Genomic DNA, 15,551 nt, shown 5'->3' on the forward strand with positions numbered 1-15,551 from the left:
TTACAGCAGCACAAAGCTCTGCCCTCACAGGACTGGGATTCTACTGGTGGGCTAATTTTCAGGTGCCACCAAAGAAATAAAACAATAGTTCTTGGAGAACGTTTTTTGGAAAAACCTGTTCAGACAGGAGGAAGGCTGAAGTTTCCAAGCCTCTGATGCATGTGAGGTACTGGTAAAAACAATAGAGAGAAAAGAAGACTTAAAAGATGTATTGACAGACAAGAAAAGAGAACGAAAGATGGGTCAGAGAAAAAGGGATGGATTGGTTTTTTAAAAATGTATAATGTAGTTATTATATCTGCAATGTTCTTGCCCCAGGAGGACTTTTTTTCTCTTTTTCTTTTTCTTTTTAACAAGTCTGTCTCACTTTTGCTCCAAGGAAAAGAAAAAGAGGAATAGGAGTGCAGATGGTGGTGATGAGTAAGAAGTGTGACACCAAACTGCTGGCTGGGCAGCCCTCAGCTAGTGTTCTTCCTGGATCATAACAGGACAGAGGCAATCTGAAACCACAATAAAATATCATTTTCATCTACCAGACTGCAAAAATCAGAAGACCTGATAATAAAAGTGCTAGCAAGGGTGCTGAGAAACTGCACTTACGCACACTGATGGAATGTAAGCCGGTTCACGGTTCACTACGTCGGGCAACTGGGCAGTGACGAACACTATTTAAAATGCACATACTTTTGATCCCGTAATTCCAATTCTAGGAATTCATACTACAGATACATGTGCACCCATGCGCAAAAATAAAATGTAAAAGGATGTTCTTAACAGTGCTGTTTGTAGTAGAAAGATTGCAAACCTAAATATTCACCAGGAAGAGACTGGTTAAATTATGAAACATTTAACATCATGCAGCCAAAAGAGTAAGTGTGGGCGTCCATACTGATGCCACGAAATCTCCTTCGATATGTTAAGTAAAATGAAAACAAACAGGTGCAGAGAAGCACAGTTTGCTGCCATTTGTGTAGCAAAGAGGAGGCTTTGTGTGCATATGTGTGCACACATCACACACGTGTTGCGTTTGTGTATTCAGAGAATATCTTTGGACGGATACACAAGAAACTGGTAATAGTGGTTGTTTCCGGTGAGAGGAATGAGAGGATGAGAACAGATATAATTTTCTAAATGGCTTTGTAGACTTGTATTTCTTTGATTTTTCTATGCTTGTGCAGTTATTTTATAATAAGTTTTAAAGTGTAAATAATTCCTGGAGAGCCTGCATGATGAATCAACAGCAAAATCTTTAAACAATACGTAGTTCCTGTGTGTAGGCAGAAATATTTTTGAGCGCAGGTGCAGCGGAGATAAACTTTGGAAGGCAGATGGCTCCAAATCTATTTTGTGACAACATCAGATAAACATTTTAGAATTGGATTTTGTTCTCCGAGTCATGGCTTTGACAGGCTGCTCAAACTACAGATTCAACAGGTGTTTCGATTTTACCCTTTAAAATACAAATTAATGCTTTCAGTTTTTAACCACCAAGATGTTATTTGAGGAGACTGAGACAAACACAGTCCTTGAAGAGATTAAAATGGGAAAAAGAATTGGTTTTTTAAACTACAAACATGTTTTAACTTTGTTAAAATAAAGTAAACATCCGATGAGTGAACAGTCTGGTATTCGACTAACACTGTTAAATTCCTTTGCCAGTTTTATCTCTCCTCTTTCAAACCCCCAGGAAACCCCTTCTTCCTCCAAGATTCCTGGGCATCCTATTGAGGACCAGGGATTGCAAATAAAACGCACTAGGGGAATAGGGAATAAGGTACAGGGAAGTTGGGAGTGAATACCCTGACTAAGGGGGAAGCTATTACCAGAACTGGTTTTTCAAGAGATTTTTTAAAGTTTGATGACGAACAAAAAAATGTTTCAAACAGATTTTGTAATCCTTCCAGCTGCATACCTAAGATCTGTGCACTTTTCTGTATGCGTGTAATATCCCCATTACAAAAGCTTTTGAAAAATGTTTAAAACACTGTATAGGCCAAATAAACTTGGCCAAGGATTCATGAGGGCCAATTCTATGTCTTGTTCATTGATTCCTCCCCAGCCTCTCACACTGTGTCTTTACATTTCTGATGCTCAATATTTTCAAACTGGATTTGTGGTGCCTGCGTGGGACCTCTGTCCTCCAAAGAGAGCTCTGTATCAATAAAACACTAGAACTAGCAGGCAACTACCTTATTTTCAGGACCAAAGCAGAGATTTCTCTTCTTGAATAAAGACATGAATCAATGAGTAGGTATGTCCACAGGTACTAGAGGAAGTTCTGAGGAAGTGAAATAATGACCTGAGCTCTTTCACTCTCGTTGGAGAAATAACACACACAGAGGTGGCTGTGGCTGTTAAATGAGAGATGCAGACATAACACAATCGTGGGGATTAGGACAGCTCCCCGTGGCTTAGGGGGTTGGGGGGGGGTTCAGGGGAAATGGAATATGAGGTGCTCTTTAGATACTCAAAACTCAGCAATCAAAAATCTAAAAGGCGTCTAATCAAAATTTCAAATAACATATACACCCTTTGAACCAACAATCCTAGATATATTTGCACAGATGCAATATAACATCAGTCCATCAACAGGGGACTAGTACATTTTGGTACAGGAGTTTGATGAAATACTGTGAAGCTATAAAAAAGCAAAGGAGGAGGAAACAAACATTTATGTACTGAAATAGATCACTTAAGATAACTTGCTAAAAGAGCAAGGTGAAAAACAGTATGTTTGGCGTGTTTCCTTTCATATAAACATGAGGAGGAATAAGAACAGACATACTCATGTGCATATATATGGACATACAAGAAACTAATAAAAGGGATTACCGAGAGAGGGACAGCATACAGAGCATAGATGGGGAAACAGATGGAAAATGGGGAAACATCTTTTTATATTATTTGAGTTTTGAATTATACGAATACTCAGTCTGTTAGCTATTGTTTGAAAAAGAAAGCTACGATGAGGTGATGGTATCACAGGTTTGCATATGTCCAAATGCAACAAACTGTACACATTAAATATGGTATGTGCAGGCCTTTTATATCAATTACGCCTCAATGAAGCTGTTAAAAAAGAAAAAAGCGAGCAAGCTAAAGTGCATTCCCTGTCCCCCACTCCAGGCAGGGAGAAAGCGGTGAGCTACAGCAGAGGTGGGGAATGAAAGGCTGGGCCTGGGACATGAGAGCTAGAACACGAGGGAGGCTGGGTGCGTGAAGACAGTTATGGGGGCCCAGGCACATAAAGGCAGCCTGTGGTCAGACTGTGGGAATCCACACTAGCAATTGCCAGGCTAGTAGACTTGGACCTGGCGGGGAGGCAACTGGGGATTGCTAGATTCACAAGCAGGACTTTCTAGCAGGATTAAGCTGAGGGCAGAGTACAAAAGGGATTGCAACTGGGAAAAGCCCAAAGGCAGGGCCCTAGCTAGGAGGTTACACCAGCATACGCAGTTAGAGGCTAAAATGGCACGAATTAAAGTAGAGATCAGAATCTCGGGTCCTGGAAGGCAGGTTAGGGCTGGGCAGAGAATCGCTCAGGAGAAGGCAGGGGCCCATGCTAACCTGGGGGAGCGTGGGTCGTTCCGGTAGGGCAGATTCCGTCAAGGCGGTCACAGCCCTTTCTGGCTTCAGCCCTCACCCTCTTTCTTCTAAGAGCATTTCCTCACAGCCAGACTCCTGGGCCACCAGTCAGAAACTGGGACCAATGTTCAGAGTAGCCCACAGTGTTTACTTGTGTGTGTGTGTGTGTGTGTGTGTGTGTCCATGTGAGTGTGTGTACGTGTGTGTACATGTGAGTGTGTGACCAGTATTTAACTTCATCTGTAAATAAGAATGAAGCTATCCACTTTGAAGGACTGCTTGAAACTGTGAAAATAAAAGTATACAAAGGAGCGCAATGCCTGTTTACAGTAGGAAAGCAGAAAAAAGTTATCCCTATCTTTATGTTAAATGTAATCCATAACTTGTATCATCCTAAAAATGTTAAAAAGTGGTAAATGTTGAAGATATATCTCTAAAGATATTTATACACCTATGTAGATATATATTATATATTTATGCATACAAAGTTTTGTCCAGTTATGATTTCTTACAAATTTGTTTCTGTCTCAAGCTTCATACAGCAAGGTCACACTATTTCTAGCTTAAACTTCATAGACAGTTGACGCCTAAAAAATTCTCGGAATGAGAATTACTGAAATACCATATATAATACTTCATACTTCATATATAAAGTAAACACAGCTCTACCAGCAACAAAATAAAACAAAGGGGTTAGCTGCCAGTTTGAAAACAGCCTGAGTTCGACTGATTGACTGATTGATTTATTGATTGATTTTACCGCAGAACTTTTATTTTCCTCACCATGACGTGTTGGTGGGGCCTAATGTTCTCACGTGACAGTAGAAAACCAAAATTTGTTATCATCTCTTCAAGAATTGAGAATTGAGCACAAAAACCTTACATAAATGAAAAGGATGAATACATTTACAGGTGTTAATGCAAACCATTTTCCAACTCACAAAATGATGGTTAGGTGCCAGGATGTAGGTGGCCATGTCTAACCGCACGCACGTTGTAAGGCCCACGGTATCACCTTCTCTCCTTTCATACAACAGCAGCCTGTGTGCTTTTTAAACTTAAAGGGCACCTGCTACCGATGGTTCCTAACACACGACACACCATTATCGTTTTTAATGGTATCTCATCAATTAGCTCTAGACTGAACACCCCTAAAACATGTTCTGCTTACTACACACAGTGACGTCATAAATGATTATCGTGCTTGAAGTTCTACATAAGCAATGTGAATGCTAATATTGATCATTCTGGCAGGCCTTGATCCATCCTGTAAAAAGAGTCAAGAGGCTTAGAGACTATTTTAATGATGTTTCGCACGTCATGCCTTAGTTGTCATAATTACTTTCTGTACTGGCCATGAGGCTCAACGCCATCTGCAAAGAGCTTTTACACCAAAATACTTCACATCTGCCCTGAGGATGGTTTTCCACTTGACTTTATTCTTACAGGAAGATTTTCTACTGGATTCAGTTATATGTTGTACTATAATTATCCCTACAAAATGCCTACCATTCAAAATCACTTTCAAATCTGTCATGACATCTGTATGCTGATAAGCAAATATTTATTCCTAAAATTGGGATGCATTTTAGACCCCTTCCTGTCTTATCTGCCAACCTATACCTACAAGAAATATAAAATGACTTAAGACACTAAATAAGCCTCAAAAAGCCCTTTTAGTACTCCCCTTTCCATAAGCAGAGAGGCAGGAGGAAGTGACTCCTTGACAGTCACTAGACCATCTCTCCATTTCCAAGCCTCTGGTCAGTGACGCAGCCATTTTAACTGTTCTCATATTAGCGTGGAAAGGACAATCTCTCATAAACCCAGACTAACATTCCTTTCAAAACCCCTCATTGTTATTCCCCACAGTAGCTATTAAAACTTTGATTACAAAACAACTTTTTAGAACATTTGGAGCAATTATTCAAAAAAGGAAAGAGGAAACAATTTGGGAGTTGATGGTGAGCTAACTCCCAAAACACCTCTTTAGGGACAGGTCAAGACTGGACGCCAGTGGCAAGAAGAGCCACACTGCTTTGCAACCTCCTCCTAGGTCCCAGCTACCTTCGTTCTGCACATTGGAGGCCCTCACAGCACTGCAACCTTACCTGCTTCTAGGAAGTAGCTATCCTGGTACGTACCACTGAAGATTAGCATTTCCTTTCTAAAAGCAGTTGAGCAAGCACACAAACACACCACTGGCTTTTTCCTGGTGCTCCTAAACCCTCTGGATCCAAACTGAACACCACAGGAAGGGATAACAATTTGGGACAGGATTACAGTGAAAAACAGCAGACACTAGGGCAATGTAGTAATACGTGTCAAAATTAAAAACACATATGCCCTTTGACCTGTCTCCGAGAATTTATGTACATTTTGTACAAATGTACAAAAACATCTATACAGATATCTCCATTGTAACACTATTTGTAAGAGTAAAAAACTGAAAAGAGCTAAATGTTTAATAGGAGATTAGTTTAAAAAATAGAATACACATTGATATGAAAGAATGAGATAGGGAGAGCTTCAAGCTATATCGTTAATTATAGAAGTATAATGCACAAGTGTGTACATTTTTGTGTAAAATTTTAAAGTATACACACACACACACACACAGGCATGTTAACAGATACGCTTGTGATATGCTAAGTGCTGTTCTAAGCGCTCTTCATATATAAACATTTAATCTGCACAATCGCCCTATAAAGTAGATATTATTACCCTATTTTACTGATGAAGTTAAAAAAATATTTTTACTTGCCCAAAATTAAATGTCACAGGAAGTAAGAAACAGAGCTGGGACTCAAACTCAGAAGTCTGGCACCAGTGATGCTGTCTACATTTCATGGGCATTTAAAAATCATTCTGGAAGGGCACAAAAAGAACAGAATTTACAGTGATTACCTTTGGGGGCAAGGATTAGTAATGGACAGTGTTCATTTGTCACTTGGTGCATTTCTTCCTGAATTTTCTGACATGTGTTATTAAAAAAACAAAATACCAACAGTGGTTATCTGGGTAGTGAACTTACTGGTCATTTTGAGGGGTTTTTTTTTTCTTCATTTTTTTTCTGTATCAAAAAGTCTAATCAGTGTTCTTTGGTAAATCTATGATGTGTTAACAACAAGAAAAAAACTGGCTTGACCTGAGCGAGACTAAGGCCTTGTAAAAACAACGTGTGTGCAGGTTCCTGTTAGATTTATCATTAGATCGCCACTGCTCAAGAGTTATTAAGCTGAATTACGTATATTGCATTGTGTTAGATTCCTCATGGTAAAATAACACCTAGTCCCCGCTTTCAAGAAGCTTAAAATCATTAAAACAATTTTTAAAGCAACACTATTAAGAAGACACAAAAAAGGTAGGTGGCAAGAACAGTGAGTAAGGTAATTTGACTCCTTCATGTAGATGTTGATCTCTCGTGAGACACTTCAGACCAGTCTAAATAAATTGCTTATGCCAAAGTAAATTACTTAAAAAAACAAAAGCAAAAATATCGTGTTGAGGTCCTTTTTCTCTTGATTTATTTAAATATTTATAGTAAGGTGCTAATAAAGTCAAGGTTGAAACTCCAATCTTGCTTTGAGAAACCATTTATTTTGGCTAAAGAAACATTTATTTAACAGTTGAACTGCAGCAGTAACCCCTGGGCTGGGGCCACAGACGAGGTAACAAAGTGGACAAATTCATTGGCACTAGTGAAAAAAAGAACACAAGAAACAAAAACCCTGTGCCCACAAGTGTCTAATTAATACTGAATCAGCAATTCACATGGCAATAAGAGCAGCAGCAGACACTTATACAGTGTTTATACACTTCTATTGGATGACCATACATCTTGTTTGTTTCCTTTCACTATGAAAAGTGTCCTGGTTTGGACAATAAAATAGTCACTCGACTTGAAAGTGCGTTACATACAGTACCACACTTCATCCTTGAAACAACCCTATAGAATGTGTATTATTACCTTCCTTTACAGATACTAAGTGGTGTCACCTCTGCAGTCATAGGAAAACATACACAATTCTATTATTAGAAAGTCATAGTACAGGTCCATTATTTTGTCACAGTTTTCATAGGCATATTTCAAACCATTATTTCAAATTTTAACAAGCATATACCCATGCATTACACATTCTACTTTTAAAAGCCTGTCAAAACCAACAAGCTCTATTAAATGGAATGTACAGCCACCTCCCGCTGCTCCCCTTTCTCGTCTCCCATCTGTTGCTTCAGCATAGCAATACAGCTATCTAATGTTCTCCATACCGCAACAAGGGCTTCTGCAATGATTTCTATCAGGATACTAACACTGTTTAACACCCTTTACATTAACACATACAAAATACAAACTGTGAACATAGTTTAAATTAACAGTGACAACATCTAAACTGTTTTCAGTTAGCCTAAATGCTGGGGTGGCAACAGAAGAGGAGCGAGAATGGCTTTGCCAATAACTGGCTATGTGACAGTAAGTCACTAACGTCCCAAGACCTCCATCTTTCCATCTATAAAATGATTGTGTTGGTTATAATATCTATTGTTCAGTGTCTGCTCCCCTCTGAGGTGGGGCAGTTCCTCCAATGTGTCCTTGGGCTGGGTGCAGGAAATAGGGAGCTTCTCCTCCAAGGGTTCCCAGTTCAATTGCAAATGCACACCCGCATGTAATTATTACAGGAGAGCACAGCACCTGGCCACGCACTTCAGATTCAGACTCCCAAGGGAACATCAGCCCTCTTTGATGCCAGAGACAGATACGGGTACTCCTCCAAGATTATCTTCAGGATTCAAAGCCACCCACTTCTCAAAATCTTCTCCACTGCCATCACCCTAATCCAAGCACACCTCGTCTCTCACTTGGAGTCCTTCTCCTTGGCCTCCCTGCTTCCATTCTTGCCTTCCTAGAATCCATTCTCTTCCCAGCAACCCAGGAGCTTCTAAAAGGTAGATCAGATGACTAACTCTTCTTAAAATCCTCCAATCATTTTCAAGTACCCACAGAAGACACTGCAATCTTCTTCCCGCGGCCTGCAAGGCTCTTCATGAGCTCCTTCTGGTTTTTTTTTCCTGACCTCCTTTTGTTCGCTCCCCCCTGGCCCACCTGGATCCAGCCCAGCTGCCTCCCTTATCTTCCCGAAGGAGAAGAGCTTTTTTCCACCTCAGGCCTTTGCACTAGTTGTTGCTCTATCTGGAATACTTCCCCAAGGTCTTCACACAGTTGACCCCTTGCAGGTCTCACTTTAAATGTCACTTTTCAGAGTGGTCATACCTGATCCCCCTATTTTAACCTAGTTGTTGGCAGCCCTTCCTTATTACTCTCTCACATACTATTTAGTTCATTCCCAGAACTCAATTAACTTCAGAAATTAATCATGTTCTTTCTCAGAAATTATCTTATTTACTGATTGATCACACACAATTGCTTCTCTCCCCCAAGTAGGAGTCAGGCCTTGCTCTGCAGTTTATTGCAGTAACCAGCACCTGGCATTGTGCCTAAAAGGTATGGGATTTGTGGGCCCATCACACATATCACTCACTTCTGCTTGATTTTTACCAAAAGCTCAGTTGAGGAAAACCATGTTTATAGAGAATTGCCTGAAGAAGTTGTAGTTTGTCCTTTCTTCTATGGTCTAGATATTCTTAAAGCAAACAAATCTTGCTCTAAATTAAGGCAGACCACCAGAGCTTTTCACCTAAACCACATCGTCTATTGGCTCTAGAATACTTTCTAAATTGTGATTTAGCCTTCTTCACCAAGTAAGTGATGCGCTAAGAAACAGCCCAATGACCATCTGTGCCAAAAAGCAGTTAAGGCTTTGACACGGGCTCTTCTTTATAAGAGCCCCAAAGATAAGCTTTTTCTCCAGTATTTAAATCAGAAAAAACTGCTTGTCCTGGAGATCTAATGTTGCTTTCTCTCATAAATACTCGGTCACAGAATGGACTAGCTCCTGCCTCTTGGTTTGGACTGCAAGAGAAGCAAGAGCCACTTGCAGCTTTCGTAATAAACGCACCAGACTTTACCCCTAGAATTTTGAGGATCACCCCCACTTCCAACTTCCTCTGTTTTTCCTAATATCCATGTTCTTTTTGCCCTGTGTCCTCACTCATTTATTTTATATTTACTTACTATGGTGAGCTGCCTTAAATATTTTCTAGAATAAGCCAGATGAGTTAATTACGTATTAAAGGCTATAGCAGCAATATGCATAAAATAATGTGGTTAGTGGGTGAAAGATCAACTGGTTCTAGGAAAGAGAAAAGGGGAATAGCTGAGGTAGGTCTTGAAGACTAAATGGGCTGTCACCAGGCAGAGAAGGGCAATCTGTGACGACTAAAGAGAGGTAGAAGGAATGGGGTAAAGACAGTCATTATACAGTAAATAGTGCTGGGAAAACTTAACAGATAACATGCACAAAAATGAAACTAGACCACCTCACACCATATACAAGAATAAACTCAAAATGGATTAAAGACTTAAATGTAAAAACCATAAAAATCCTAGTAGAAAACATAAGCAGTAAACTCTCTGACATTGCTTTTAATAATATATTTTTTTCTGATATATCTCCTTGGGCAAGAAAAACAAAAGGAAAAAATAAACAAATGGGGCTACATCAAACTAAAAAGGTTTTGCACAGCAAAGGAAACCATCAACAAAACAAAAAGACAACTACTGACTGTTAGAAGATAGTCACCAATGATACCCGATAAAAATATTTAAAATTTATAAAGAACTCATACAACTCAACACCAAAAAAACAAACAATCCAATTAAAAAATGGGCAGAGGACCTGAATAGACATTTCTCCAAAGACATACAGATGACCAATACTGTGTTTCCCTGAAAGTAAGACCCAGCTGGACCATCAGCTCTTAATGTGTCTTTTGGAGCAAAAATTAATATAAGACCCGGTATTATATTATATTACACCGAGTGTTATATTATATTAGACCTGGTCTTATAGTAAAATAAGACCACGTCTTATATTAATTTTTGCTCCAAAAGACGCATTAGAGCTGATGGTCCGGCTAGGTCTTACTTTCAGGGAAACAGGGTAGACATAAGAAAAGATGTTCAATGTCACTAATCATCAGAGATATGCAAATTAAAACCACAATGAGATACTACCTCACACCTTCCAGAATGGCTATCATCAATAAATCAACAAACAACACGTGTTGGCGAGGATATGGAGAAAAGGAAACCCTCTTGCACTGTTAGTGGGATTGCAAATTGGTGCAGCCACCACGGAAAACAGTATGGAGTTTCCTCAAAAAGTTACAAATAGTACTACCTTATGAACCAGCAATTCCACTTCTGGGTGTTTATCCAAAGAAATCCAACACATTAATTCGAAAAAATATACGTATCCTTATATTCATTGCAGCGTTAGTTACAATAGCCAAAATACAGAAACAACCTAAATGCCTATCAATAGATGACTGGATAAAGACGTGGAACACATATACAATGGAATATTACTTGGCTATCAAAAAAAATGAAATCTTAACCATTTGTGACAACATGTATGGACTTAGAAAGAGGGTTTTATGCTAAGTGAAATAAGTCAGATAAAGACAAACACTGTATGATTTCACTTATATGTGGAATCTAAACAACAAAATAAATGATCAAGCAAAACAGAAACAGACTCATAGACACAGAGAACAAAATGATGATTGTCAGATGGCAGGGGGGTTGGGGGGCTGGATGAGAAAGGTGAAGGGATAAGGCAGTACAAAGTGGTAGTTACAAAACAGTCAGGGGGATGTAAAGTACAGCGTAGAGAACATAGTCAATAATATTATAATAGCTACATATAGTGCCAAGTGGGTACTGGGCTTATCAGGGGGATCATTTCGTAAATTATATAAATATCTAACCACTATGCTGTACCTCTGAAACTAATATTGAATGTCAACTGTAATTGAAAAGAGAAAGAGGAAGAAGGCACATTTCTCATCAAAGGAAAGTGGAAAGAGGTGAGTAAACCAGCTCTTACATTTAATAGTATTTATTGAACATTATGTGTCAGACTCAGTGCAAAGCACTTTACAACTTTTATTGCACTTAATACTCAAAGCCCCATGGGGTCAATTTTATTATCATCCCCATATAAAGAATGAAACTGAGGCTCCAAGAGGTTAATTAATCTGCACAAGGTCAGAGAGCTTTCTGGAGATTCCTGTAGCCTCTAAGCATGCGGGGGGCCCTTGACTGTAGTCAGTCACTTTACTAGAATTCATCATCCCTTTCCATCTCCTGGAGGACAAAACTCCTCTCTACTTTGAAGTTCTCCACCTCAATAAAGAGAAGTAGGACTAACAAGCATACAGTCACTCAAATCAGAAACCTGGGATAACCCTCCATCTTTCCCCTGCCATCCACTCCATCGTTGAGATCCTGACATTCGCCCCCATAAATCTCTCCCCCACCTGTCCACTTCTCTGCATTCCTTCTTCAGTGGTGCCCCCATTAGCTCTCAGTAGGACCATTACAGTAGCAGCTGAGAGCCCGGGCTCTACAACTTACTACCTGTGCAACCTTGGGCAAGTTTCTTAATACATATATGTGTTCCACTTCCATCTGTAAAGTGGGAATAAAAATCACAACACTGTTTGACATACGATAACACTATATAAATGTTAGAAATAGGGGTGGGAACTTACAACTCCTCGCTTTTCCCTTCCTCTCATCATTCTTCACATAGTAGAGAGTGTGGTTGTTTTTTTAATGCATTGCACTCAGAAATCTCTGGTTCACAACTTTCTAAATTCTAGGCAGTATTTGTCATTTTTGAGTTTTTTCTAGACTTTGGGGCTTTTGCACACGTCATTCAAGTCCAACTACGTCTATTTATCCTTCAAAAATGGGATTAAGACTAACTTTTTCAGGGACGCTTTCTGATCTCCCAGAATGATTAGCCATCTTTGTTACAAGCTTCCCCAGTTCTCAAGCTTACACTTCTCCTGCCGTAACGTTTGCCAGGCTTAAAACGAGTTATCCACTGTGTCTTTCCCACTAGACTGTACTCTCAGCGGGGCAAAAGGTCTCGCCTGTTGGTTCTCGGCTGGAATCCCAAAGCCGAGCCCAGGGGGATAAATATCTACTGAATAAATCAAACTGGAATAAAGCAAAGTTAAAATTTCCAGCGACGGAGCTGGACCGTTAAGAGCCTCCCACTTCACTACTCTCACCACATCCTCAAATCGGGGCCTTTTACTCTCCTTCCCAGTGCCGAGCCCCTTAACGTGGAGGTCCCTCCTACCTCCAGTTTTTCAGAAGTGGCCTCTCCGCAGGCATCTACGCTTACTAGTCACTCTCTTCAAGTAGACCCAGCGACCTGGCCCCCCCCCCCCCGCCCAGATGTCACAGAACTTCCTTCCTCCCAAACTGATAACCTTCTCAGGTTCCCCCCGCAGTTGCCCACGGAGCCTGTTCACCTTCCCCGAGGCATCGCCCTGTTTCATTTCTGCTCTCGGGGCACCGACCACCCGCTGGGCCCTCCTCACGGGGGTCCACCCCCCTAAACCGCCCTCACAGCTCCCCACAAGGCCAGCCCCTGCCCCTGCCCCCGGTCCCAGCTGACGACGCACTCTCCCCGAGACACACGCGCTCCTTTCGTCGCCTCGCTCCACCCGGGAGGCCCGACCCCTCCTCCGGCTCTCACCCCACAGACCCCCGTGCACGCTGACCGTCCGGCAGACGCCCGGCCCACACCTCCTTTTCGGGGCCGTCCTCGGCTCCTCTCCCCACCGCCAGCCGGGGCCAGTTCCGGGCCTCACTGGGATCCACCCCGTCGTGCCGGGGCCCTTCCCCACCGGTCCCGGACTCCTCCAGGTGTCACCCGCTATACGCGGGCGCCCCTGCTACACTCGTCCCGGAACGTGTCTCCTTCCTGCGTGGCCCGAAACCCTCGCCCCATCCCTGGGGCTCGCACTCCCCCCAGCCCCCCACGGGCCCTCCGGACCCCCGGATCCAGGGCCTCCCGCACTTCCTCCCCTTCGCGGGCCTCCCGGACCCCCCACCCCCACCGAGGGCTCCTCCACCACATCCTCCGACAGCCCGGACCCCTTCCGGTACCACCCGCCCACGCAGCGCTCCCAGCCTTCCCGGGCCCCCACGTGTGCCTCCCGGCCTCCCGACGATCCCAGCACAACCCCCCGGGCCCCGCGTGGCCTCCGGAGAGCGAGCGGCCCCGGGAGCGAGAGGGGCTCCGAGGGGGCCGAGGGGCTGCGGAGCGAGGCCGGAGGGCTCGGGGGAAGCGGCCGGGAAAGCCCCGGCCTCCGGGGAGGGGTCTGATCGCCGAGGCCCGGGGACTCCCGGAAGCGGCCGTGGAGCCTGGGGGTCCCGGGGGAGGCCGAGGGAGTCCGGGGAGCGGGCCGGGCGGCGGCGAGCGGCCTCACCGTCAGTCACGGCTCCCATGGCGTGCGCGGCGGCGGCGGCGGCGCAGGCTGAGGCGGCGGTTGGCGGCGGCGGAGGTCAAATTCCCACAATGCAGCCGGGTAAACAGCCATGGAGGAGGAGGCGGCGGCGCCTGCGGCCGCCCGCTCCGACGCCTGAGCCGCGCCGCGCCGCCGCCGCCGCCGGACCCGCGCTCCCCGCGCTCCCCGCACTCCCCGGGGGCGGCCGCGGCCCGCGCGTGTGGGAGCCAGGCCAGGCAGGCGGCGGCGGCCCGGCTGCAGCCCCGGCCCCCGCCGCCCCCCCTGCCGCCCCCGCCCGGCCCACGCCCAGAGGCCGCCCCGGAGGCCGCCGCCAGCCGCCAGGTGAGCTCGCCCGGGCGCCGCCAGTGCGGCGGGGGCCGCGGGCCGCCCGGGGTCGGGGTCCCGGCCCCCTCCGGGGAACGGACCGCGGCCCCCGCCGCCCCGTCCCGACTGCTGCTGCTGCGGGTGGGCTCGCCCCCCGGGGGTGGGGAGGGCGGCGTGGGTGCCCGGCCCCTGCCGAGCCCGGGGGACGTGGGACTAAGGGCACCGATGGGGCGCGGCGCGAGGGTCGGCGCGAAGTTGGCGCCCACGCGCGCCCCGGCGGGTCTCCAACGCGGGCACTTGCGCCGGGCGCGGCCGGTGATCAAAAAAGGCCCCGGGATCCAGGTCGCGTGCTGCCGGCCGGGGCGGCCGCCCCTTTCGCTCCTGGGTACTGGCGGGTGCTGGGAAGGGGGGAAAGAGAAACTTGGCGACCTCCGGGAGCAGTTCGCGGAGCGACGCAGAGCGGTGTGCCCGCCGCCCTCCCCCGGCGCCCGAATCCCGTCGCTGGGCAGGGATGGGGCGCTTGTGTTTATTTTTCTCTTTGACTTTCGGAAAATGTCTATGTGACTGTCCCCATCTTAAGGGGAAGTTGAAAGTGAAGGGGGAGGGGGTGTTTAATGAGAAACGTTGCCTTGTATGTAAAGTTACACATTTCCGGAGCACACTGCAGATTATATTGGCATCTCTTCCCAAAAGTCACTTTGATTCAACTTCGATGAGTTTCTCACAAATGGCAACCTTTAGGTCGTGAAAAGTGAGAAGAGGCGAGCACCGACCCAGCTGCTGATTTGCTCTCCAGTGGGATAGATTCAGTTAGGGCACCAGCAGCGTGTCTGAGTGTTGAACCCAGGTTTGATATTTTATTGATCATAGAGTTATTTTCCAATTTTCCTATCCCGCAAGTAACCGGCCTCTTCATCTCCCGGAGGTAGCACTTAGTGGCGTGGATCTGGTGGTTTCAGTTTCCTTACTAAAGTTGGGTTCATTTCTCTCAGTTCTTTCAAAGAGGAAGAGTTGTAAATGCAAATGTGTAACAACAGTGAAGTGTGTTTCATTTCACCTCTAGCTAGGAATCCAGTGTATGTAAAATACTATTCATATATGAAGTCAGAACTTCAATTATGCTCTTCAACAGTGTTCTGAAGAATCAGCACCTTTGACTTTTGGCACAGAGGTAAATAAATAAATAAAGTTAGGTTGAGTGAAGATTCTTA

General features: G+C 44.4%; 2 protein-coding genes and 1 pseudogene across 5 annotated transcripts in view; 1 reads left to right on the plus strand and 2 right to left on the minus strand.

Annotated features, from left to right (window-relative positions):
• The window catches only part of THOC7 (THO complex subunit 7), a 20,073-nt gene extending 5,921 nt beyond the window's left edge, over positions 1 to 14,152 (minus strand). Inside the window, exon 1 of one of the 2 annotated variants that reach the window (XM_033132248.1) lies at positions 13,288 to 13,408. Coding sequence is in view for 1 of the 2 variants with exons in the window: in XM_033132247.1 (XP_032988138.1) it covers positions 13,999 to 14,017 (19 nt within the window). In the remaining variant the exon portion in view is untranslated. Of the gene's footprint in view, positions 1 to 13,287; positions 13,409 to 13,998 lie in introns of those variants that run through there. The other variant, XM_033132247.1, reaches the window with a different exon arrangement.
• On the minus strand, positions 4,525 to 4,622 carry LOC117037368 (uncharacterized; annotated as a pseudogene).
• Positions 14,153 to 14,310: 158 nt separating the features above from the next.
• ATXN7 (ataxin 7) overlaps positions 14,311 to 15,551 on the plus strand; it is a 122,682-nt gene continuing 121,441 nt past the window's right edge. Inside the window, exon 1 of one of the 3 annotated variants that reach the window (XM_033132242.1) lies at positions 14,311 to 14,358. The gene's annotated coding sequence lies outside the window, so the exon portion shown is untranslated. The remainder of the gene's footprint in view (positions 14,359 to 15,551) is intronic. The other 2 variants (XM_033132241.1, XM_033132243.1) reach the window with 2 other exon arrangements.

The sequence above is a fragment of the Rhinolophus ferrumequinum genome, chromosome 17 (assembly GCF_004115265.2).
Source record: "Rhinolophus ferrumequinum isolate MPI-CBG mRhiFer1 chromosome 17, mRhiFer1_v1.p, whole genome shotgun sequence".
Lineage (NCBI taxonomy): Eukaryota > Metazoa > Chordata > Mammalia > Chiroptera > Rhinolophidae > Rhinolophus > Rhinolophus ferrumequinum.